General features: G+C 40.9%; 1 protein-coding gene across 7 annotated transcripts in view; it reads left to right on the top strand.

Annotated features, from left to right (window-relative positions):
• The window catches only part of caskin1 (CASK interacting protein 1), a 91,153-nt gene that overhangs the window by 35,680 nt on the left and 29,154 nt on the right, over window positions 1-26,319 (top strand). For all 7 annotated transcript variants that reach the window (XR_008606360.1, XM_055036237.1, XM_055036236.1 and 4 more), the window contains exons 2-7: window positions 14,676-14,727; window positions 20,845-20,942; window positions 22,016-22,161; window positions 22,348-22,443; window positions 22,534-22,664; window positions 24,690-24,798. Coding sequence is in view for 6 of the 7 variants with exons in the window: in XM_055036237.1 (XP_054892212.1) it covers window positions 14,676-14,727; window positions 20,845-20,942; window positions 22,016-22,161; window positions 22,348-22,443; window positions 22,534-22,664; window positions 24,690-24,798 (632 nt within the window). In the remaining variant the exon portion in view is untranslated. The remainder of the gene's footprint in view (window positions 1-14,675; window positions 14,728-20,844; window positions 20,943-22,015; window positions 22,162-22,347; window positions 22,444-22,533; window positions 22,665-24,689; window positions 24,799-26,319) is intronic.

Raw genomic sequence — 26,319 nt, 5'->3', positions numbered from 1 at the left:
TTTTAATCACACACTTTGTTATTGATTTATTGTCCGGCCCTGCTTTCAGAATAATTGTAATATGTAACATTTATATTTTCATAAAATTGTCTAAAACTAGAAGGTGGACCGATTGCAGTTTTGTGGCTCAACACTAATTTCTTTAGAAAAAAAAAACACACCAAAAAACAACCTGGAATTTCCAATTTTAAAATTTGTTAAAATTTTTGGTAAAGCAACAAAGTTGCAAAATTGGCAATAGTGATCGTTTTTAATCGCACATATTGTTATTGATTTATTATCTACATCTGCTCACAGAATAAATCTATTCAGTGGCTCATTTTAAATTCTCGCTCAGTAGGAATCGTCTTTACCCAAAAAGAGTCTCTTTGTCAGTGCAAGACGGAAAATTGGAGTTATGAAAATGTCAAATGTTTTGGAAATGTTTTATTTTGAAAGGCTCCCCGGATGGGAAAGAGGGACGAACGTTTGGAAAACAGCTGGGGGGTGAGACAGCTGAGTTTGGGAACAGCTGATTAAGCAGCGGAAAGGAAAGGAAATGTTTGACACTGAGAAAGAGCTCAGTTGTTTCTGTGGATTATTCTACAAAGGAGAATCACAGTAACTGGACACCCACAAGTCTTACATTAGCATAACCCGAGAACACTCATGTCTGGTCGTCAGGACTAATTAGGCAAAAAAAGAGTTGCTGATTTTGGTCAACATATAGGCTGATATTTTTCCTTCCGAATCAGAAAGCCTTTATTGCTATTGTGCAGAATCACGGCAAAATTTCACTCCAGTCTAAAGAAAGACAAACAAACAGCATAAGACATGGAGAGACAGGTGCCTGAGGCTGCAGCCCATCGTGGGAGGAGCTTTCATTGGACCAGAAAATGAAACCATGAGACTGGAGGAGCGGGCTGGCAATGTGGCATCTGTTCATGTGACAGTGACGTTGATGCAGCACAGGATTATGGGAATGTTTGACTACAGAAGAAAACCAACACAGACAATGTGGTAGCTTTTTCACATTGTCAGACAGTGCAGGGAAATGTGTAGAATTCATACAATAGAGTTTATCAACCATAACAGCAACACAGATGTCGGATACTCTGTGACGTAATCATATTTGGTGATTTTGGTTATTTCATGCAGGAGAAAACGTTTTAAAATGGCAAAGTACATGTTGTTGAGTTGCAAACAATGAGTTTCGTTCATTTCCCAGCTGGATGGGTAACTCACCGCCTGGCGTCTATGCAGTAAATCAAAAGCACAAAAACATAAACATTGTTTTTGCTAAGTGGGGATAAGTTACACCGTCACTCACAAACATCACCGCATGCTTTCCTAATGTCTTCCACCGTTATTCTCTACCATCCTTAGATCCCAAGACGAACGGCGTGTTTAACAATCTGCATCTCATCTTTGCTTTTCATTTTGTTCAATTAGACCTCTAATCTTCCCAATGCAGAGGTTCCACTGAGTTACAGACTGAAGCCTCTATTTTTTATGTTTTTACTTTATTATTTTTGATTGTTCTTTTGCTTGTTTGACTGACATACGACTCGGAAATAACTGAATTGGAATTGCTCATTTGTAACGTAAACGCCGCTGTCAGTCCCCGGCGTGTTACTCCACCGAATTAATGTTCTCGTGTTTTGCTTTCTTTCTCTGCTTCTAATTGCTCTGCCTTCTGTTCTAAAAGCTCGCTGCTCCCCTCAGCGTTGCTTCAATTTGGGATATAAAAAAAAACAAAAAAAACCTAAACAAACAAACAAAAAATGTCCATCTTTACCAGCAGTATCTCATCAAGTCCAAAGCTGGAGAGGAAGTCGATACCTGATACACCAGCTAAGGAGTTTATTGTGCTAGTTGAACTGAGCAGATTGCGTTGTGCTGACATCACCTGATCTGTCTGCATAAGGGGACTCACCACCAAGTTGGAGTCTCTGAGGAGGGGAGCAGATGCTGCTTCAGACAGCTCATCTGGAAATAAGGATGTCACACTGTTTCTGTCACTCTCATCACACTGCTCTGGATCTGTGTGTGTGTGCGTGTGTGTTAGGGTGCGTGCGATTGTGCATCCCCGCGTTCCGCATGTGTGCGCGGTGCACTTCTCTGTGTGTAGGAAGATCTGGGATGCTTGTTACCTAGCAACCGCCTTTATAAAACCCAATGTGTGTGTGTGTGTGTGTGTGTGTGTGTGTGTGTGTGTGCGCGCGTGTGTGTGTGTGCGTGCTTGGGGCTGAGGGTTTTTCAGCAGCATCATGAAATCAGTATTTTCCCAGAGTTCTGCTGCAGCAGACTGTAAGTGTTGACTGGTTGAAGGTTGCTTCATCACAGTTCAATCATAAAAATTGGAACTATTTCATGTCGGTAACTGGGAGTTAGGCATTATCAAGTTAGTGACTTAAGTGAATGCCTCAGAAATTTTCCAACATGCCATTCCCAGAGTTTCCCCCGGGGATTCCTGCTAAGCCTGCTGGAGTTACGGGCGCCAGAGAAGGGCGCCAGCGTGTTTTTCTATTAAAGACTTTTTAAAAGTTCAAAGAAATTTGGAGGTTTGGGAATAATATCTTGTGAGGCCAGCAGGCAGGTGCAGGGATGGTGCAATTACTGTGCACCCCATAACGCCCATTTCAATGCATCAGCTACATATCTAGCTTAAATTAGTCTTTATTGTCATGTTACTGGTGTCTGAAAAGCCCTTTAAAAAGCCTGGTGAGCGTTTAAGGGGAAAACACTACTTCCTGTTAATGAGATGGGGACATCGGAGTTTTAAAAATAATGTTTTGAAGTATCTTATTTTCTACTTTTACATTGGGTTTAACTATTAGCTTGTCAGTCTTGTCGGTAACAGACGTTGATTTTCACTCAGTACGCTATTATATGGTCCAGTGTGATCAAGTGGACTCTTACTGGGCGGCTGAACTCAAACTAGTGTGTCGCATTATAACGCGACATCAGATCAGACCTGACACACCAGTGTGGTGCTTTATATCCGTTTTGTCAAGCAGCGAAGTTTTTTTTGTCCTGCTGTCAATGGACTGTTGTGTGACGCCTGAAACTCCACCCTAACCACACCGTACCATTGTTCTATGGAGCTACAACTGAAGGGGGGCAGGAATGGTGAGGTACGGGTCGGTTCCATGGGCCGCTTTCACAATGAAAACACACAAAGCGGCATTTCCATCTGTGCAGGTCCATACCATACCCAAAGTGGAAAGAAGGTATGACATCACCCTGATACTCTTACTGTAATATACACTAGTTTGGGCCAAAACTCAAACATCAATAACTGATCAAAAATACATCTGAAACATCTTTTGAAGTTTTATTCAATGTCTGTCACTGAGAACTAAAACAATCCATTACATTTTATGCATCCCAGTACATTGCAGGATGTGTTACTTAGAAACCTGTGCGTAAATAAACGTGACCCACGTGACACCCCCAGTTATATCCACAAAGCCCTAAAAGACATAAAAAAATCATCAAATCAGACTTTCTTCAGATAAGCAAAGGTGTTCCCCAGGGTTTTGTTTTGGGTCCTGTTTTATTTGTGTTTTTAATAAATTATTTAAACAAAGCCGTGTAAGCTAAATTTTATTTGTCTGTGAATGATGCGGTGATCTGCCCATCAACGGCCATAACACGTGATAGCAGAACATCAAGTTGTATTTTCATCATTGAAGGCCATAACTATTTCTAATGTTCAGGATTTTTACATCTAGTGGTACAAAGACTGAAAGGGTGTCACCTTTCAAGGATAATGAAAATATGCATGCATGGCCAAATACTTCTAATTTAGTAAAGAAACTAAAAATTAAAATGTATTTATTTTGTAAATGTTTTATATTACTTGCTGAAAAAGTAAACATGCTTGAAGCTACATTTCTATCTGTAGCAAGCTGTTTCTCCCAGCTTACCTTCCACTTTATTTCAACACCCTTCGTAACTTCAGCTCCAGACGTCAGCATCTGTTCGTCTCCAGGCGGTTGCATTCGGATGTTCTCTGGCGTTTCATTTTGATTTTGGCAAAATTGAGTTTTCCCGCCGTTCACCACTCTCGTGGAATAATCTAACAAAACAGCCCGTCAGCTAAAATCTCTCGCATCTATTATTGACTTCAATAAATAATGCAGCAAAGGAAGAATAATGTCACTGTGGGTTTTTTTTGTCTTGACAGACGACTGTCTTTGAACATCCCGTTTTACTGTTTATTGCGTACTTTGAGAGAAGACTTGTGCAGTTCTGATCCACTTTTGGTCAGGTCTCTCTCGGAAATGCTGATACTTCGGATATCGATGTCGGCCCAAAATTTCAGATCTGTTTTGTAGTCCAGAAAACTAATAAAGATGAGCCAGAGCACCTGACAGCCATTAGAGTGACATTAGATGAAAATGCTTTTGGGAACAATTTGATTCCAAACTACAAATTTGTGCAACTGCACAAATTCCTTCATCATCTGCTTCCTGTTACAGTGACACGTCGTTTGAGTGTGTGGGTGTTTTTTTTGTCCCATTTAAACTGATGGGTTTTTGGATTTACAGCTTAAGAAGTGGGAAGTTGATAGTGAGCCGAATGTTACATCAAATTAGTTTTCAGCTCGGATGGGAATTCTTTGGTCCCGAATATCACGAACCTGCAACAGAGTATCTACGCAGGTGCGCACCGTGGAAAGTTCACCAGGAGGGACCTCAAGCGAGCGGACTCACCTCACACTGACATCGACTTTCCAGCTTGACATTCGAAGGAGAAAGATGGTGCAATATTCTAAATATACTACATTCAAGATTTTGGGTCAGTCGTTTGGCTCGGGGCGTTGTGACCCGCTTCCATCTAACTCTTGGTGAGCGAAATGGAAACGGCAACAGATGCGAAGCTAAATTACGTCCAATTCCCATCACTCAGCCATTCCTGAGTGAGTTTGATCTCTGGCAGAACATTCGGTCCCAGAATTGATCTATCAGCCCACTTTTGCGCATCTATACGCTCTGGGAACGTTGACTGGCAGAGAGCGTGTGTAAATGCGCCTCATGGTCACAGAAACCTGCAGTAATGAAGTGATTACATCCTGGCTGCCGGTGTTCCATGTCTTAATTGTGCATGTGTTTATGTGTGTGAACTGTTAACAGATGGCGTGTGTGTGTGTGCATGTGTGTGTGTGCTTGGATGCGCCATCCAGGAAGGGTGGCTGAGAGGTCAATGGGGATCAAAAAGCTCCTGCAGTCAACCTGCTCAAACATACAAACACATTTCTTGGTCTAGTGGCTTTTTGAAGCTAATTGCTCCGTGTTATGTTAAGGCTTCAGTCATGTACTTTATGGCAAGCCATCAAGTGTGTGGGCATATATATATATATATATATATATATGCATTTAACACCAGTTTTAAAGTCCCTCCACTGGCTCCCTGTAGCTCAAAGAATAGATTTTAAAATACTGTTGTTAGTTTACAAATCACTGAATGGTTTAACACCACAATACATCAAAGATCTGCTGTTGTTGTACCAACCTTCCAGACCTCTCAGGTCTTCCGGTTCTGGTCTGCTCTGCATCCCCAGAACCAGAACCAAAAGAGGAGAAACAGCTTTCAGCATCTATGGACCAAAAATTTGGAACAAACTTCCAGAAAACTGTAAAACAGCGGAAACCCTGACTTCCTTCAAATCTCAAGTAAAAACGCACCTGTTTAGAGATGCATTTGAAATGTAATATGTATGGATTTGATTTTGTGGATATGTATGTAATTTTTTTTTTTTTCCTGTTGTGGGCAACGGGGCCCGGCGAATACCCGTGGTTAAACGGACGGCGGAGTCCGGCGGTAACAGGCGCTTAAATTCCGTGTCAAAGGGAAGGGGGAAGAAAGGGGAAAAAAAAAAAAAAAAAAAACCTTGGTATTTTATTCTATGTTGCATGCCTTTGTGTTTTGTGTTTATGATGTAAAGCACTTTGAAATGCCTTGTAGCTGAAATGTGCTATACAAATAAAATTTGATTGATTGATTGATTGATTTTTTCAAACGCTTAAAGCCTGTTCTCACCTGGCTTATTCATATAAAAGTTGACACGTTAACACCAGACATTAAAATCTATCCTGATTGAACAAATCTCCTCACCTGTTTCACATGCAAATAAACTGCTGTCTCTTGATGATTCTGTAAAATGACAGAAAAAAAACAACCAAACTTTGTTCACATATAGAGAGTTTGAAACTGTACATCAGCTAACTCTGGAGGAGCAGAGAGACAATCAGACTCTACTACTGGACCAACGGCAGTAGCAGAGACAGTTATCAAAGCTTTTACTCATAAATGAACATTTGTTCATCATTTTACATATTTAAGGGACTCATGACCAGTTGAACATGTAGTAATCAACCTAAAAGTTGCTGGATGTGATACGTAAAAATGTATAACTGCTTCAAAAATTGTTTTTCACCGAGAGAGATCACCCTTTTTTTTTTTTTACTTGCACAATGCTTGCCAGGTAGGTTAGAGGTCATAGAGGACTGGAGCTTATGACCTAAACCTGAGAGGTCAAGGTTGTGCATTCAGGCAAACTTTTTATGTGCCTGAAAGTTTTTATGGGCTTTTGTGCGTGAGATATCTGCTAAAACAAGCCAAGATGATCCGCTTGTGAGCTACTGTTCACTATGTCTGCTACAGCTAACACCATTAGCAGGAGCTTTCTTTTCAATGGAGACATGTGTCCAATGAGATTTATTTATTGTTACAGCTGGGTTCCGTGACTTTGAGAGACATTTCTCGGCTCTTCTGTTGAACGGTCGCCGTTAAGTCAACGTTTTCTTTCATAAAAGGGGGGAAAAAAACATCAGTTCACTTTAGCAGCACAGGACGGAGACGCATGAAGGCAGCCGGTCGCTCCACTCCTGCCTGTTTTCGGTGTTTAAACCACTTGCCTGTAGCGCAAAGGACAAGGAAAATAACAAACCGAGCGAGAGAAATAGAAAGGTGAAGGAAAGAGCAAGAGGAGGGGAGTTTTCCGCTCCCTCTGCCAGGGTCAGGAAGAGCGACAATGTACAGAGAGGCAAAAGAAGGCCAGAGAAATAAAAACACAACTTCATGTTGCTAGGATGCTTCTTCCCGTCATCTGTCTACAATTTAAGCGCTCAGACTCTCAAGTCACTGAACAGCAATTTTCCTTTTTGGAAATAAATAAATAAATAAAACAAATCATCTGTACTCAAGACTTAGAGATATAAATGAAGAACCCATTAAGAAAAGCGCCGATGCTTCTTTCTCCCCCACGAGAATAAAATTAGCCTTTTTTCGCCATGAGAAAGAGAGCTGAGAATCAACAGACTGTGAATAATCTCCCTTACGAACTCAAGATATCTTGCTGTACTCTCACCAACTGTTTCATATTTAGCAAATGGATACTTCTGACCTTTTCCAGCTCACATACACACCCATGCTTAAGAGGGGCAGAAAAGAAAAAAAAAAGAGCAACCTCTGGTCTCTCATGGACATTTGTACATTCCCTGTTGACTCATTGAAAAAGAGCAATGAGTATAAAACACAGACAGCTAAATGAAAGCTACCAAGTTTATTTAACACACACAGACATTCAGAGCAGGTTCAAATGATTTAAAAAGCAGCTCAGCTTTAACAAAAATGGAGTGGAGTTAAATTTTAGTGATTTCTCTTTTGCTTTTGGCAAAAGACCGTGATCCATTTTTTCCCAATGGTGCTAGAGACATTTTTTTTTGGGGTGGGGGGTATTTAGCCAGATCTGTGATTAAGCCATTGTAAACAATGAAGTGGGACTACTTTACTCCCAAGCAGAGAGAAGAAAAAGCTTAGAAATTAGCTTCTAAGCAAACGCCTGGTCAATTTCCTCTGTGTGTATTAATGCATGTTCAGATATATTAGGTGTTTGAACTGCTGAAAATCATGATATATCTGTTGAAACAAGCCAACACGATGTAAACTACAGCTTGCTATATTATCTATTAGCAGAAGCTGGTGTGACATTGAAAAAATGGAAGATAACGAATGGATGTTAAAAGTGCCAAACATCCCCTTCCATAGCCCATTTTACTTTTTACATTGTATTACTTCAAATTCAGCTTGAGTTAGGAGCTCACTGTCATCCAGCAGTCAGACAGGTCTAGTTAAGGATCCAGGAAACCAGCTCATCCTTACAGTCACCATGTGACCCAGAAAGCTCCAGCTCTTCACTCATTTTTAATCATCCGTGTCAGTGTGTGCAGGCTTCTGTGTGAATGATGTTACTCATGTGTGGCTACATTCCTTTATGTGTGTGTGTGTGTGTGTGTGTGTGTGTGTGTGTGTGTGTGTGTGTGTGTGTGTGTGTGTGTGTGTGTGTGTGTGTGTGTGTGGGGGTGTGTGTGTGTGTGTGTGTGTGTGTGTTGTAGTCTCCCAGCTGTTATTCTTGTTTAGACTTCTTGTACTGGCCAAGCAGCTTATGTAGTCTGAAGGTACAAACGCTGAAATATTTATAACTAGGGACTCATTCTAGGCAACACTAACCCACATGCTTCTTTTTTTCAGAAATATTTTTAGTTGCTACTGTCATAAATGAGTAGCTTTGCTTAAAATCCCCGCCGTACTCTTCAGCATCTCCGAGCAGCAGCTGTTTTTTTTGTGGAGTCTGTTGAACTTTAGAAACTTGTAAAGATCTGATTTGGGTGTTCCCATGAGGGCCCGTTTGAAATAGGGGCGCGCACATAAATCGATGCCAATTTTCTCAATTTTTGGGAGAACGGCAGAGCGATGGGTTGCTCAGTGGGTGGAGTGTGCTGTCCTGGGTTCAGTTTGTGGTCTTGGGGTTATTCGCTGCATGTCTTCTCCCGATCTGTCTCATCCCTGTTTCCTGTCTGCCTGCTGTACAGTAAAGGCCACTGGCAGCAACAAAATCTTTGAAAACATGTTGTTGTTTTTTTTCATTTATTTGGAAGTTCTGCGATAAGCCAAACTTACATGAGAACCTGATCTTATCTACCTCCAGGAAGATCTACAAAGGTCAACGATATTCACCCCGATGTCGCCAACTGAGCTACATTGTCGCTATACAGCTTTGGAAAAAACTTAAAATGATCAGTTCAACAAAATCATTATCAACCAAAATTGGAATTGACGATAGTCCAGAAAGCTGCAAACTGGTGCACCACTAATTTGAAAGCAAACACATCCTAGTGGACCAAAGACTAGGACTATATATTCCCACTGGCTGGGGAAGACTTCCAATATCTCCTTTTCCTGTGATATCTACAGACTAATTTCTCCCAACTTCCTAAATGATTAAATGCCTATTATTAAATATTAACAACTGTATCGGTAAGCGTCATTTATCTACCCGGAACAAAACCTCTAACCACTGTACTGCAGCTGGTAGCTGAAGGTTGACAGCCCTGTAAGTCTGCCGTCTGGCTCAGTTACTGCTTCCTCTGGTGAATCATGAACAGCTGCAGACTTTTTGCTTCTTTAGCTCTTTAGCATGCAGGCATCAAGCTGACTGGTTAGAAATAAGACAGCAGCTGGGATTTAGGCCGTAAGATGAACTACCCAGCTGAATCTGACAGCATCTCTGCAGTAATTGTTACTTGATTAGTTGAACTCAGAAATGATTCTGTGAATGTGCATTTTGGGATTGTGTGTGATCCCAAAATACACACAAACCTGCAGGTTTTTGTGATGTGACACAAAACCTGCAGGGTAATCTGCACTGAGCAGCAGACCATGAAAGGTTCGCTTGAAGGACTTTATGATCCCTATTGGTGTTCGTGTGCAACGCAGACATCAGGGTCGTGGTAGATGACTGCTCATCATGACGCCAGGCGGTCAGAAGGTCATGGTCAGAGACTTGAAAGCAGAGCAAAAACAAAGGCTGAAGTTTGTGTGTGCGTGTTTGCGTGTATGTTTCTGTTTTTACCTTCTTTGGTAAGACGCCAGTCATTGTGGGGAACCAAAAAAAAAGCCTTCTCCAGACTCTTTGAACAGTTTCTTCTTGCCTTTATCACAGCTTCTTCATCACACTCCAACATGAATATGTGCATCTGCAGTCGCATGTCTCATACACACAGGATGAGTTCTTGTGAGTGTGTCTGTGTGTGTGTGGGGGGGGGCGGTGGGGGGGTAAGCTTGTGTGTGTATAGAGGATCATTATAACCATTCCTGATAGAATGGGCTGAAATAAGAAGGATTATATGTTTATTAACATTGTGGCCTGCCTTTAAATAGTCCCCAGTTGCCATGGTTACCTGCTGTTATATTGCTGTTTAACAGTAGCTAGCATAAACTGTCACTGGTTGCCATGGTGACCTGACATTCACTGGCTAATATTCTGTCAGCGTGTTATAACTGTGTATCACTGTCTTAAAATATGTTATGCTGCATCAGTGATATGTCTTTATGATCCATACATATTACCTGCAAGTGATAAGTGACAAAATCAAAAACCGATTACATATTGGGAGGCGACGAAGAGCCACTTATTGGGGCAGGCCATACCACCAGCCATGCAGCCTATCGGCCAGGTGATAATCTGGCCGACTGAAACCTCCTGACCTTGGGGTCAGCGTCGGCTCAAGGCGGGCTGGCACCGGAGAAATCTGCAGCAGTGGAGAGGATTCCCACACTTGCTGCTAAAAACTGGGCAGAGTGTCCGTCAATTTCTTGTGGTTAAAGTTCCTCGCTAACACGTAAAACGCCTCCAGGTCTTCATCTGTAGTGAACTAACGGTGTCATGCAGCTCCTTCGATGCTGTAACACGGTTTTGGATCCATTTTATTTTGTTGGATGAAAAAAATCCTGCCTAAGATTAATAGCTGTTAGTGAACAGTTTCTCCACACATCCATTGAGTGGAAAAGGAACCAGTATCAGGAAAGCATGCTGTTTCTCTGGAACCAGTTTCAGCAAGGTGGATTAGAATATCCAGGCTGGTACCCAGTACCTGAGAGTTCCTGTCTTGTACGTTGTCAGGATAACTGTACCTACTTTTTTACCAAAGTTTCTGTTCCCTGACTCCCCTGGTTCCTGATCTCTTGCTCATCACTGGTTCAGAAAGCCATCAGAAGCCTGTTGTGTGTGGTTGTGCATCCTGTATTTGATGCATTGTGGAGACTCTCTGCTCCCAAAGAAGAAATGCTGTTTTTGGGTTTGGGTTAAGGTTTAGGACCAAGGTGTGAATTGAGTTTTACTTAAATTTAGGGTGAATGGAAGTCAATGGAAAGTCCCCGCAAAGACAGTGAGACAAATGTGTGTGTCTCACAGAGAATCCCTGCATTAAGCAGCCAGAAATAGTCTGTAAGGAAATCAATGTTCCTCTGCCAGTGGCGCTGGGAGCTGTCTCCTCGACAATAGAGGGACTGTCCTGTTTCCTGCACCCCAGAGGGAGAGGGTGCGTGTGTGTGTGTGGGCGTGTGTGTGCGTGTGTGTGTGTGCGTGTGCGTGTGTGTGTGTGTGTGTGTTTGGAAGAGGAAAACAAAATGATGGTGAATTCAGGCATATCTGTGCTGTACCCAGGTTCTGCCTCGTCAGCTAATGACAAATATAAAAAAGCTAGCAGATGAAAAATAATGAGGGTGAAGGTAGCGTCACGCGAGGTTAGCTTGGAACACCTGTATTATGAATCACTGGAGGAGGCAACGGCGTTCATGTGAAGCCGTCTTAATTGGTCTTGTAAGGGACGGAGGGCGACTTTCTCACCGATATTTTTTTCTTTATCGTTGCTCTTACACGCTATTATTATCATTCAGCTTATTTCAGTTTGTATATTAAGCACCAATTCACAACAAATGTCACCGCAAGGCACTCAGAAGCAAGAGAGCGAGTTAACACACACTTAGACTCGTATTAACTCAGTGATACATTTTTAACAGATAGGAATGTCTTTCAAAAACAATATTTGTGTTTTAGGTCGTATGAATGCTGTGAGTTGCAGTTATGACAAAACAGTTGCCTATAAAATAAGTATTAAATAGTTTCTTATCATTTTTATTATTATCACGATGAAGCCACAAAATTTTGCAATAAATTTCTAGTCCTGAGGGGGGTTGCCCTGACCCTGCGTGCGCTTTTGCTAGGTTTAAAAAAAAAAAAAAGTCAGTGGCTTCAAAAGTGGACGGCCGTTCTTCAATGTTTTCTAATTTATGCCGTACATTTGAACATCTTTATTATTTAGAATTGAGAAATAAAAAAGTTTTAAGTGTGGATTTAAAAAAAAAATTCCTAGCATTATAATTGTTATTATTATTCCCAATATTCAATTCTTCAGCTCAGCGTGAGCAGAAGAAAACGCTTCAAGCCTAATTAATTATTCAATACAAAATGAAGGGATGGACAAAGTGTTAACTCGGCCATTACTAAGACAAAAAAAATGTGATTTGATTCACTCAAAAATTCAACATGTTTCAATGTCTTTGTATTCCTTTTCTTAAAGAATCAATATTTCTAATCGGTTTTGATCAATTTCCAAAATAAAATATTTCATTCATTGATTCTTTGGTGACAAATGCAATGTTAAATTATTAAAACTGATAATAATATTGAGACAAATATAATGAAAAATAACTATAAAATGTAGACAGCTGTGGAAGCCGAACCTGCAGCGATGCAGTTTGTTGAGCTGGATGTTGTGAACTTGATGAAGAAACGTTTATTTCCGTCGTTAGAAACTTGAGGCAAGACTTGGACTTCTGACTGCCTCCGTCATGTGGTGACAGTGAAAGGAAAATGGTGCCAACATCAGTAAGAAACCTGCAGAACCTGGAGCAGTCTGAGCAGCCATCTGCCCAAATCAGCTGGAGCTTTGAAAAGACGGATCCACAGATCCACAATAAGCAGGTCAGGAAGTGAAGGGGGCGATTTGAGGTCAGGGTAAACTCAAGCTTCAGAGTTCACGTGACAAAACTGGCGCATTATTGTGACTGAATTCAAAACTTTGCATGCTTTTCAAACATCTTTTTTCCAGAATCAAGAGATACTGAATGTCTTGATTCTTGCTGTGGGAAAGAGAGCTGAGAAATAGCAGGCTGCGAATAATCTCCCTTACGAACTCACAGTATCTGATTTTACGCTCACCAACTCTTTCAAAATTTGACATTTGGATTATTTATTTATTTATTTTTTACAGTACATTGGTGAACTAACAGCATCATGAAAACAAGAGAAAAAGGCAGACAGTTCAATATTCAAACATCTGAAAGCTACCAGAAGTCCTGACTGTAGTTTGCCACAAACCGTGTTGTGAAGCATGGTGGTGACAGCGTCATTTCGATACACGGTAGATATGGCATTTTAATTAAACCAAGCAGAAAAGAACAAACTACTGTAGGCCAGGAAAAGAGTCTAGATAAATGGAAGATGGAGAGTTTCTTAACTTCTTTTGGTTGAATGTTTTCTGTTTCCCTGCCACCCTGTAAGGACACATGGCTACAGACAGCAGATGTCTTGGATTCTGTGGGTCTAGAAAATGGTATCTAGTTTATGTCCAGAGACGACTATGTGAACTTTATTCAAAAACCCTTCACACAAACATTTAGAGCCTTTTTTTCCCCAATGTCACAGATAGTTAAGGTGTTTGGGTAAAATTCTGGATCTCTGTCTCGTGAAGTGTTTCTGCGGGAAGGAACCCAGAAGAACCAGAACCTACATAAGACCCTGATCCGTCTTTGGACCTCTGGATGGACCCCCGCTGTTGTAAAGTATCTCGTTCTTCACCCAGTGTGTTTCTGAAGATCTTTTGTAACGAACGACAGTTTTATGACGGTACCTGGTACCAGGCTGGCCAATATTTACATTGAATGATTAAAACCCTCTTTTTCTTTTTTTTTTTAAACTCGGTTTAGCGTGGAAGATAATTAAATTAAAAGTTCTGCAGTTCGGTGGCTTTCTGTGTCTGCCAGTAATACACTTAAGCTGCTTCGTACATTGTGGAATCAGCAGAAGTGAAAATGGGAGAGTGTGCTGAAAGTCTGCAGCGGTGACTTTCTGCCTGGTGAAAGGCTGTGAAATGAAACGGGGTGGCATTGCATCACTCTGAAAATATCAGAGAAGAAATCCAGCTCTTTGGGATTGAATTAGTGACAGATGGAGCAATTATTAGCCCCACTGCTGTTCGTAATTCGTAACAGGACGGCTCTTAGCCTCCAGAGTTCTGGTTTCACGGTCAGGGAAGGAGGTTCCCTCTGTGGCCAAATGCTTTGAACATGATCCTGCTGTAAACCCTCCATGGCAAACAATGTTCAGTTCACTGGCAGAGTCCACCACAATTTTAGTTTTCAATTAAACTCCCTGGTACTGGTAACATGTTGGCTGTGCAACAATCTCTACCAAACGTTTTTTTAGCGTCCTGTTAGCATTAGGTTGTTATGAAGTTGAGTTTAAAGTGCTTTATATTGTAAAGACAAAATACAGTGGCCAATTATGAAACAAGCAATAATCATTACATTTTGTGAAACGCTATTATGGAAATCATCAGTTCACATCAAATACCTTGATCAGAGTTCAGTTTTTGGCAGTTTTGCAGTTTTCTGGCAGTTGGATCCAGATATAAAGTGCATAGAAACACTTTGTGTTAAGAATTGGAAGAAACTGAATGATATTTTTGCATAGACTGGGTAGTATTTGTCAGAATCAAAACGTCTTAAAATGAAATAAACAAATGTAAAGTTGAGATGATTTAGTTTTTTCTCTTGTGTTTCAGAACTCCTCGGCTCCACGAAGAAGGTGAACGTGAACTTTCAGGATATTGATGGGTAAGTCGGCGACTCAGTTTCAGTCTCAATCTAACAGCTTATTCCACCAGAAGCATTTTTTATATAAAAGATTCATAGAATTTTACCCACGTGGTTTTTTGCTGTACAGATCAAAAACAGTGTTTTGCTTAACATCTGTGGTAAACCTTTCCAGTCCACGTTGTTCATTTCTTCTTTGTGACTGTATTCTGCATCCATGCGGTAGACAGTCATAATCCTCTTAGTCTGATGACTGAAACGACACAAAATTAAATTCTAATCTGTCATTTATATCATCTGCAGTGAGGAGATGAAAACATTGAGCTGCTTCTTCAACGAAACCTCCATTTTAATCACTTTAATTGGTCATTTCTTTCCAAACCGCTTGCACAGAATTAATTGCGAGTTGATGACCAGATGTTTGTGACGTTCTGATGGTGTGGTGCAGAAATAGTAAACTCGTTTTGCTTCGCTGATGGATCCGCTTGCAGCTCCGTTCTTAATGTGCGGATGCTGTTAATGAGTCTCCACCAGCTCATTCAGTTTAGGTTCAATTCCTCCTCCTGCTAATTATCTGGAGAGTCTAAGTGAACAAACTAAAACAGAGAGAGAGACAGAGAGAGAGGATGGATATTTGTTACTCTTCATTCTGTTACAGTTGCAGGAAGTGTGCACAAGTCAAGTACATCAGAGGGTTTTCAGGAGCGCAGACGTTTAGATGTTCAGTCGCTTCAGCAAGTTAAACATCCCATTTTCTCTCTGTTTAACTGATAGGAGTGTGAAACAGAAAATTCTTACCCTGATTTTGGTGTTTTATATCAGTTAGCCTGGCGCTAGCTGCCTGTTTTGATATTAATGTTGAATCTGGGGCAACTGTCGTTGAGTTGTTATTGGCAATGCAGTTGCGCAATTTGAGATTTAAAAAAAAAAGTGCTTGGCAATTTCGGCAATTTCGAAAACAGCACACAAGTCGCACAATCAACAACCAGATGTTGCCGCTGGTGAAAACCATAAAGAAGTAAGTGACAGGAAGTAGTTGGAAGAAAATGGTGTATCATTTTTTTATTCACATGAATAAAATTATTCACATGGGTTTTTAATTGCAAAATTGTTGCTTTTGAACATCACTGTTCACTGTTGACTAAATTTTGTGCAGATCCGTAATGAAAACACACCTTGTGTGTAGAGCAGTTGTTTTCCAGCCAGAGGGATATAGGTTTGATGTGCCCTTGGGCAAGGCGCTTCAACCCAAGTTGCTTACTGATCTATGTTATCAGCGTATTAATGTGTGCGTGTTACTAGTTGTGTTTCCATCGATGTGTTTTTTTAATGAGCATTTTGAAGTTTGGCATTAGAAAATGTCGATGGGAGCCGCAAAATCTGAAATAATGTCCTCAGTTTCTTTAAAACATTTGTGCGCTCGCTTGACGTGGTTTTTGGAAATTCATTTGCTGAAAAGGAAATTTATGTTTGCCAAAAAACTTCTGCTGTGGTGAACATTTACCCGTTTACTACAGCCATGCGTAGTCAACAGCTGATGTAATCACGTGTTGTGTAGCCTGGCTGATTCGCTCCAAACCAGTAGATGGAAGCAGACCGAATTTACGTGGTCTTTTTTGCACAACATTGGCATTAAAATTTCCATGTGGATTGTTTCTATCCCCTTCTCCTGACTGATACATTTCTACAATTGAATTAAATAATTGCTTAAATCTTATTGAGCCTCTAAGCAAACTGTGCTTTTGGAGACTTGAGGAGAAATGAGAAAAATCCTTCCAAGACAGCTGGACATAGTTTTGCTTTAACTCAAGAAGATTATGTTAGTTTAAGTATATTCAGTTACTAATATCACTGGTGAGACCCTGTTCATAATTTTCTAAAGCTCCTTTTTTCTATTGTTTGTAATGCAACCCAACCATATGTTGACCTTGTATGGGAGGAAATATTTCTTTTGTCATTTTTTAAAGCTCAATAGATGCCATGAAACACTGAATGTCTGCATTTGCTGTTTCAAGTGTCCCAATCTGGCCTCAGGAACAGGAAGCATCAGATGGGTTTGAGGAGGGAAATAGAAAAAGATAAGAACAGCAAGGGAGCGACTGGAAAGGAAGCGCCAGATGAGACACAGAAGAGAGCTTTGTTCATAAGCGGTCTGACTTTCAGGGTGTTTGAGAAAGTGAGGCGGGAGAAGGAAGGTGTAGGGGATAAATGTTGCATTTCATGTTCTACAACTTGGCAAAAGCACAGACCTCTCTCTACTTTACAAAATACCTGCAGCCAGCTGAAACGCTGGAAGTTTTTTTTTAAATGGAGGAATCCCTGTATAACCCTGGAGGGAACAGGTGAGTCCAATGGAGAAATGCAGCATTTTTCCCCAAGATTTAACCCTTGCCATGCAAGAATGCGTTACAGTCCCTGTCATCCATCCTGCAGAACAGCCGAGCTGACAGTTTTTATAAAGTTAGTCATATACGGTAATCAGAGGGACTCTGGAGGCTTGAGGTTCCCAGATTCCTCTGTTAAAAGAAACAATCTTTAGTCAGTTTGACACAAGTTGATTGGGGGTCAATTGGTGTCGGGCTATCCGTCATGCTGACATAATCAAACCTAAAAAAAAAAACAGTCTTATTCAAGTTTTTTCTCCACAGCTGGAGTTCAAATGTTGAAGACGATGGTGAGGAAGCTTTCTGACTCCCTTAGTTAGAAACTTTAAAGTATTTTTGGTTTTACAGACACTCTCTTACTTTTAATTGAGGTTTGTGCAGTCAGCGTTATGCAACCTCAACTTTTTGGAGCTTTACATCATGCTACAATTTTGTTCCCTCATCAGAAACATACCTGGAGTGTTGTCTTAATTCTTTCACGCATGTTTGAGAAATCCTTTAATCTCCCGTGGCAACCGTTCAGCTGTGCTAAACATCTGGATGCAGAAGTTTAGCCCAGTTAAAAGGTTCCAGCAGGAACCTTTGTATGTACACCAAAATTGATTAAATATGTTACCATTTCTAATGCATTGAGATGTATGTAATTAGTTTATCTTAATTAACCTTTTAAAGTTCATACCTTAATTATTATTTGTTGAGAAACATTTATGTTCCTTTTTGAGGCAAACTTCAACAAAACAAACAAATTTAAAATACAAATTTCTTATTGTTATGAATCATTTTGGCCTTAGCCTATGTTCTGTTTTACATTTACACTCTATTGGTAAAAAAATGTAACTTTTCAAACAGAGTGCTGCACAATGCAGCATTGCTGAAACTGTGTCTGGCTGCGGTTCCTCGGAGGTTGCTGTCCAGTGTTGTCAGGGTTTGTCAAGCAAACAGGCTGATGTCAGCCATTCTTATTTTTGCATTTGGTTGTTTCCGGTCGCCAGGCAGCGGCAAGCCCGGAGAACGACTCCATTCATCGCACATGCGACCTCTTCTTTGACATTTCCACCTGACAAAACATCTCCAGATTCAGTCAGTAGGAGCTGCTGTGATGAAAAGCCAAAATAAACGTCTATGAACTCCAGCGTTTCTTCTCCCTGATCCTTCCATCCTTATGGCAGGATGTCACTGTCCTGAAAGGATGCCTAACAGCCCGTCAGTGAAAAGGCCTCTCTCAGCAGTTTTCTAACTGTTTCACAACAGACACACACGGCTTGATTGCAGAACTGCAACCCGCTGGTTGCAGTTCTGCAATTCAATGCCAGTTAACAGCTGGCATTGAATTAGTTTGTCTTTTTTAAACTAAGGTACATGCGGCCTTTGTGAAGGTGTGGGACATTTCACAAAAACGCAAAATACAGAAGCATTTGTGTGTGAAAAGCTATGTCTGTTTTAGTGACGTATGATTGTGAGAGTCTGTAGCAAACAGGTGCCACCAATCAAATCTGTGGAGTGAGCGAAATCAAAAACAGGACAGTGCTATAAAAGTATAAATTTATTGCAGTTTTCCGTCCCGGAGCTTTCAGTACTGTGTTAGCTCAGCGCCAATGAGAAAAGACATTAGCAATGAGTTGAGAAAAGCAATAAATAGCTGCCCATCAAACTGGAGAAGGTTATGAAGGCATTTCCAAACAGTCTTTCAAACAGCCTTACTCAATGCGGTCGTCTCTGTCGCATCTTCATGTTGGTGAAAATGTGAAGGTATGTTTTTCTCTCTAGGGAAAAACAAGAACAGCATACCAGAAATAGATCTGCAGGCATTGTGCTGGAGGGAAGATTATTTGGTTTGTAGCCTCAGTAGCTACAAACCAGAGGCTATAATGAGCAGAATTACTATTGCAACAACACATAATCAGTAGGATAAAACTAACCTGTCTCACGACGGTCTGAACCCAGCTCATGTTCCCTATCAGTGGCTCCTACTAGATGCTAGGTGGATGGATATTACTCAGACCTCTTCTTCCTGCTGCTCTCTTTGCGTCAGATTGCGTCACTGCATCACATGTTCAGCAGTCCTGACCTAGCTGTGTCGATCATGGATATAAAGCTTGACCTGAAAACAACTCCTGAGTTGATCACACCATCGTCTCTGTGCAGGAGCATTCTAAAGTACAGTAGGAGGCCATCTTTCTGATGGCTAAACATAGCAGCAAATCTACAAAACAGAAGACACGCGACCTTGTGAGTCAAGTTTGATTGAAAAAACATTTGCCCCTTTCAGATCACTTTCTCTTTTCACTACACATAAGTTTGGCCGCTGAGCTCAGTGACCCTAATAACTTTCAGATCATCTACCTTTGATTGCAGAAACAAATAGGCAGGACTAAAAACTCAGCATTTCACCTCAGCAGTGGGTGAAAGGGATGAGCCTTCGTGGAGGCTTTTACAGATTACAAGTTATGTCAAATACAAGCTACGTTGTTGGAACTATCCTCAATATGCTCCTAGTGCTTTTGCTCCTCCACAATCCTGTTTTACCCTCTTACACAAAGTGGTTTCAGCTATGTAAAGGCCAGCACTGATGGATGATAAGTAGTGATGAAAACGACACTAGCGCTAATCAGCGAAGGTCTACTTTTTATTGGTAAAAGAACTTCCAAACGCTACTGTTACATTTTTGCTAAATTTGAGTTCAAAATGGGATTTTACTATGGTTACCATATACTAAGAGCAGCAGTCTCGATACGTACGATATTAAACTGACAGGAGTTTTTAATTTTTAATTTTTTTTTGCTGTCACTTTTTATGAGTGTTTGTTGGAGGCGATTTCATTTCTGTTTGCCAATCTTTGTCCTTGGGTTATGCGATGCTTTTTTCTCCTTATGCTTCTCATCATGTTTGTCCATCAGAGCTGACATGACAGTGGCATCCTCAAGCTGCAGATGCACACACACACACACACACACACACCCACACACATGCAGCACGCACGCACGCACGCACGCACGCACACACACACACACACACACACACACACACACACACACACACACAAATCCTTGTGCTTCTATCAGTCTGAGGACTTTGTTTTGACTTCCATTCAATTAAGTAACTACATTTATGCCCAACACAGACATTTTCCGTAACACTAATCATTACTAGTCTATTGCTATCCCTTACTAGTACCAGACTGGTCCACCTAACCCTAACCTTAACCACAGTTGAATTCACACAATACCTCTAAATGTAACTTATAGAAGTGCAAAGCAAAGGTAAGATCAGAAAAACATCCCCACTTTCTACAAATGACTGGCCTTTGTTGGTGAAAATGGTGATTATCTATATGTAATACATATATGTACACACACACAGTCCTGTGCAGGATAATACGCAATGGGTTAAATCTCCATTATGCATTTCCATCTCTCCATCCTCTGGCCTGTTTAACAGCTCTGCAGCAAAGACATGTTTGATCCCTAATCCCCTGCTATTAAATCCATTTGTCATGCTATCTTTGTCGTTATCTGTGACCCGTGATTGTACGTTTATGGGTGTGGATGGATGGATGTGTGTGGTATAAATATTAAAAATTGTCTGACCCTACGACCTCTTGATGTTTTCTCTCTCTCTCTCTGTGTGTGTGTGTGTGTGTGTGTGTGTGTGTGTGTGTGTGTGCGTGCGTGTGTGTGGGTGTGTGTGGGTGTGTGTGTGTGTGTGTGTGTGTGCGTGTGTGTGTGTGTGTGTGTGTGTGTGTGCGCCCCTTCAGGTTTTCTCCCCTGCATCATGCAGCTCTTAATGGGAACCTGGAGCTGGTCTCTCTGCTGTTGGAGTCGCAGGCTGCTGTCGACATCAGAGACCAGAAAGGTATGGAGGAAACCAGCTGATGTACAAAAACTCTTCACTTATCAGTTCCTCCAGTGTTTTTCTTTTTCCACAATCGTGAAAATTCACGAAAAACAGATACCTGCATCTTTTTATGCTAATGCATAATTGTGCGTTCATTGCAAACTGTAAATTGTCAAAAACATTGAGTGTAAGTGACTAACACCCACCAGTAGGGGGCAGTATTTATTACTTCTACTACAATGCTGCCTTGGTTATCAATATGGTGAAAGGCCTGTCATGGTAAATTGTCCAATTAGTTATTGAGATAAACAGTTACATTGTTTTGATGCAATTTTCAAATAATGTTCAAAGATCAGTAAACTTTAAATTCTCATTAGCATTTAAGTCTGCAACTGAAAGACAAATCCAAAATAAATAACAAAACAAAACAGAAACAAGTAAAATTAATCATAAAGTAATTCATCTCATTACAGGAGCATAATCTGACACTGGCAAATGTAAAAAAATCCATCCTTTAGTTTGGGTCTGTTTCTTTAGTAGTAAAAAGATTTTACATTAAGATTTTATTAAAAACACTTCAACCTATTTAACCATCATTCTTTGCACAATCTCCCCAGGTTAGGCCATTGAAAGACCGATAAACCCACAGCATCACAGATCCTCCTCCGTACTTAACACTAAGGATTTCTAGATATTCATCCTTTGTTTTATGGTGTTTGTGGCAGAAAAAGTTCAACATTAGCCTCATTTAGCACTCAGAAGTGTGTAACAAACTCCACATGTGTGTGTTCATGATGGTGTGACAGAAATGTCTTTTTCCTGCATCACACAGTGAGTTGTGCCTAACAGTTGCTATGGAGATGTTTGCTGCAGTTCGCCGACACTGTTTGTTGAGACATCATTTTAAAGGATCTTGAACATCCTTAAGCATTATTTCTGACATGTAATTAAGTGTCCTCAAATTGAAACTAAAAGGATTAGTTTTGACACTGCAGTGAAATCTTTATTTATTTCGAAGCTTTTAATCATATTTTTAGGGACCTAAAACCAAAACTCAGCCAACATGACTTGTGTGGTTCCTTTTGGCGCAGGAATGCGGCCGCTGCATTACGCCGCCTGGCTGGGGAAGGCCGAGCCAATGAAGATGCTGCTGAAGTCGGGTTCGTCTGTCAATGGCCAATCAGACGAGGGCCAGATCCCTCTGCACCTATCAGCACAGCATGGCCACTATGAGGTGGTAAGTGACACAGAGGATCAACCTCGGCGCTAACTCACATCAGCAACAATTTTTAAAAATTAGGATTTTTAACAGTTAGGACTTGTATAAAAAAAAGATATTAACAAAATATTTGTGTTGGTATGCATCTTCCTGGCTTTTTTTCTGACATGCCTGTGTGTTTTTGTTTGTCATCCTTCACTGCAGTCTGAGATGCTGCTGCAGCACCAGTCCAACCCGTGCATCGTGGATAACGCAGGGAAAACGCCTCTGGATTTGGCGTGTGAATTCGGCAGGGTCGGGGTGAGGAGCTGTACTTCACTTTGTCTGGAGAACATCGTTGGAAAACCAAAAACTGTTGGCTAACTGGTGATCTCTTGCTCGTGTGTGTAGGTGGTCCAGTTGTTGCTGTCTAGTAACATGTGTGCCGCTCTGTTGGAACCCAAAAAGGGAGACACTGCAGACCCCAACGGGACATCTCCACTCCACCTGGCTGCTAAAAACGGACATATAGACATCATCAGGTGCGCATGTGTCTGTTTTAGATTTGAATGTGGAAAAATCTGGGATGTGTTCATCCATCCTGTGACTGAAAATATTCAAACACCTGATGTGTTTGCAGATCCTCCTTGTGCTCCATGTTGTCTTCATAAAGTTACTGTCAGATCATTCCACCATGGTCTGAGCTCACGATTGTCTGCGCTTTTGTGGAACTCGATGGTGTCAGTGTTCAGCACAGATCTTCAGGTTGAAGAAAGCAGAATGGGTCTGCAGATAAAATCCCGTCACAAATGTCGTTCTCAGTTGCAGTGAAAAATGATATGAGATAAAACTGGCATAGAGGGAAAAAAACATGGGAGAGGCAGAAAGGAGAAGCAGAGGGCGGCAGATTAAAGCCTGTCACAGCCGGTGGAGCAGAACCTTCCTCTCTAGAAGTGACACTGGTAAACGATGCTCAGTAGCTGTGGCTAACTACCTGTGGTACAGACATGCTTATAAAATAAAACACTTAATGATAACATTATTATCATCTGTTTGTAGTTTTACTAATCTGGAGAACACTGCAAACATGTAAATGAAACTTTTAACCTTTAAAACAGTGTAGAAAACTAATACAGCACAACCCTTAGTCGCACCATTCAATTTTCTTTCCAAAAATATGTTACTTCAAGAAAACTAAAGCAGAAATGACAGTTTCCTCTGTCTGTCTTCAATACCACTTGAACAGGTTGATGGAGCAAGTGCTTTTTGGGCTTCAGTGTTTTTTTTTCTTTTTACTTGAAATGTGTCAGAGAGAAAATATCAGACAAAGCCAGACTGGCAGATTCCTTTTGCTTTCTGTTTCTGTGCCAGCAGTGACCAGACTGCGCTGTCACATCGTGTCTAATGAACGGCGATAAAAGTTGCATTGATCTCCTGCTCTGATTCGCAGCCAGAATGCAAATAAGCAAACAGAGCAAACTTGGTGGGATGCACATTTTATTCTGTGGCAACTCCTGGAGCCAAGCGACGGAGAGAGTCTAACGGATGAGCTGCAGGGTGTTAAATTTTGCTGAACACATTTATTGGCAGCCCTGGGGAAAAAAATGCCATAAAGGGGCACTATTATCTAAAATCATCTTTTTTGAGCATTACATCATGTTAGAAAGTTATTCTTTCATATAAAACATACCTTTGATTCTTTCATGCATGTTTGACAAATCCCTTAATCTCCATGGCAACCATTCAGCTGTGCAAAACGCCTGGGAGGACCTAGCTCCGCCTTCGAGGACGAAGCTCCTCCGTGGAGCTGCAGTTTTCAAGCTCCTCCCTAACTGAGCTTCTCCAGACACGCCAGGAACAATCAGGAAACATCTGGTGGAAATGGAGTGCTCAATAGGAGCTGCTGTCTCAGTGCAACATTGCTAGAAATGCTGCGACGACTTCATGAAGGTGGAGTTTCAGAAAGCGCAGGAGCTTCTTAAAGCGACAGAGGCCCAATTTCAAGGCATTAAATGTCAAAGTCAACTTTCTTAAATGTCACATTTGATATGCATAGCATTTTTATAAAGGGGACACAGTTATTTGTTTATAAGAGAAACAGGCCCACAGCATCACAACTCCTCTGCCGTATTTGACATCATGCTTTTAGTTGTTTAACACACATTTTGTGTTTCACAACAAGCCCACCTGCTGCTGGAAAATTCAGTCTGTTTCATCTTATCAAACATCGTGCCACCAGAGATTTTGTTAAAATATATATATATATATATTTAAGAAAATGTCATTCCACAAAATTCACATAAATGTTTCAGAGTGTAACATTTATGTGTTACACTCATAACACACAGGATGTGTACCATCACACATCTTGTTCTGTGTCAATAAACCACAGAGTTTCTTTCCCTCAGGTGTCAGGCTGTATGGCGTCGGTTCATTTCTGGACATATTCTCCATTCATTTAAACCCTCTTCAACTTTCTTTCCCTCATTTTCTTTTTTCTTCTCTCTCTCTTTCTTTACCCATCTCTCTCTGTGTGTATCTCTCTCTCTGTCGCCTTCTGCTGTCAGGTTGCTGATCCAGGCAGGCATTGACATCAACAGGCAGACCAAAGCCGGCACTGCCCTTCACGAAGCTGCCCTGTGTGGCAAGACGGATGTGGTGAGACTCCTGCTGGAGGTAAGCGGAACTGCAACACAATCCTTGAAAGAACTGCAAAACTGGGACTGTCCTGTCACACCGAAAAAAAATACATTTTTATCTTTTTTTTTTTTTTACACAACATTACTCTTGAAAAGTGCAGAAACTTCAGTTTGGCATTTTACAGGTTCAGATTTGTATGGAAAATATATATATATTTGGATTCCCAGACTATTACGACAAAAAAAAAATGAAGTCTTCAGGCACACCTGAGCACTTTTTTGATGGGTTTTAAATAAATATGCATATAATTGTTTATAATCTTTTCAAAGATTTTAGGCTCAGTTTTATTGGGTTGTTTGACCAACTGAGATGGCATTTTAAGGGTCTCAAATTTTATTTTCCAGGTTAGACAGGCCAATAATACATGATTCACAAAGAAGTCAATTTTTTCTTCTTCTGAATGTTCCATCTTTAAACCGGAAGCTAAGATGTTAATATCTTTTCACAATTGCTTTCTCTGAGTCACTTTACATGGTGTGTTCATTCTGAGGATAGCGCCCTCCAGTGTTGCTGACAGGAACGTTTTACTATGGCAGAACAGTCAAAAAATCTCCAAACAGCTAAATACTGAAGCAAAGCTGATCTAATTTCCTTGTAATCAATAGAAAACATTTACGGGTCTCAGAGTAAAGGGAGATGCACAATATTCTATTCAGATATTTATTTGTGCAAAAATAAATGTGTGAAAATGACAAATACGTATTTTGTGGATTTGATCCCATAAATGAGGACAAGTTTGCAAGATTTTCCCTGAAAATGTCTGACATTGTCTTACAAGGGCAGTATCATTTAAAAGTAAGCTTTTTTGAACTATAAGTCATGCTATAATGCTACCCAAAGTGTTGCCTTGATTCGTTCATGCAGGTGTGAGAAATCCTTTAGTCTCTCATAGCAACCATTAAGTTGTGCAAAACACCTGAGCGGACGTAGCACTCCTCAGACTAGCCAGCAGCACTTCGCAAACACCTGGTGGCTCTGTGCTCATCAGACGAGCCACTAAAAAGAGCAGGAGGTTCTTAAAGAGACAGAGGCCTTTCTATAGTCGTATTTGACATATGCAGCATTTTTAGAACAGCTGCGGTGACATAATTACTTGATTGTGCTATTAAATGACACGACGTGCCTGGAAAACACATAACACTGCCCCTTTAATGCTGCTGCCTTTTTATGAAGGCATGTTCAATAATAATAAAAAAACCCTGCAGCTCATACCTGTGACTTCAGTGAGTCAGAGCTATGAGAGAGGCTGTGCTAACACCAAACGGCCTCCTTGTGACAGTGACGGTTTAGCCCCGGAGGTTTAAGAAAAACAGAAGCAGCCGTATGTTGGGATGTCTGCAGCTCCTCTGGCGTGAGAACGCAGCACATTCAGGACCCCGGCTCTGAGAGGCTGTGAGAAGTTACCCCGGAGCGCCTCAGCACCCAATTCGTCTTTGTTCGTTTAGTCCGAGTTTGATGCCGCAGAACCCAAATAGAACGTCACTCCTGACTGAGCCT

This window comes from Poeciliopsis prolifica, unplaced genomic scaffold, assembly GCF_027474105.1.
Source record: "Poeciliopsis prolifica strain line A6 unplaced genomic scaffold, Auburn_PproV2 SCAFFOLD010, whole genome shotgun sequence".
NCBI classification, from domain to species: domain Eukaryota; kingdom Metazoa; phylum Chordata; class Actinopteri; order Cyprinodontiformes; family Poeciliidae; genus Poeciliopsis; species Poeciliopsis prolifica.
The sequence above is the reverse complement of the archived record's forward strand: the minus strand, read 5'-3'. Positions and strand labels throughout refer to the sequence as shown.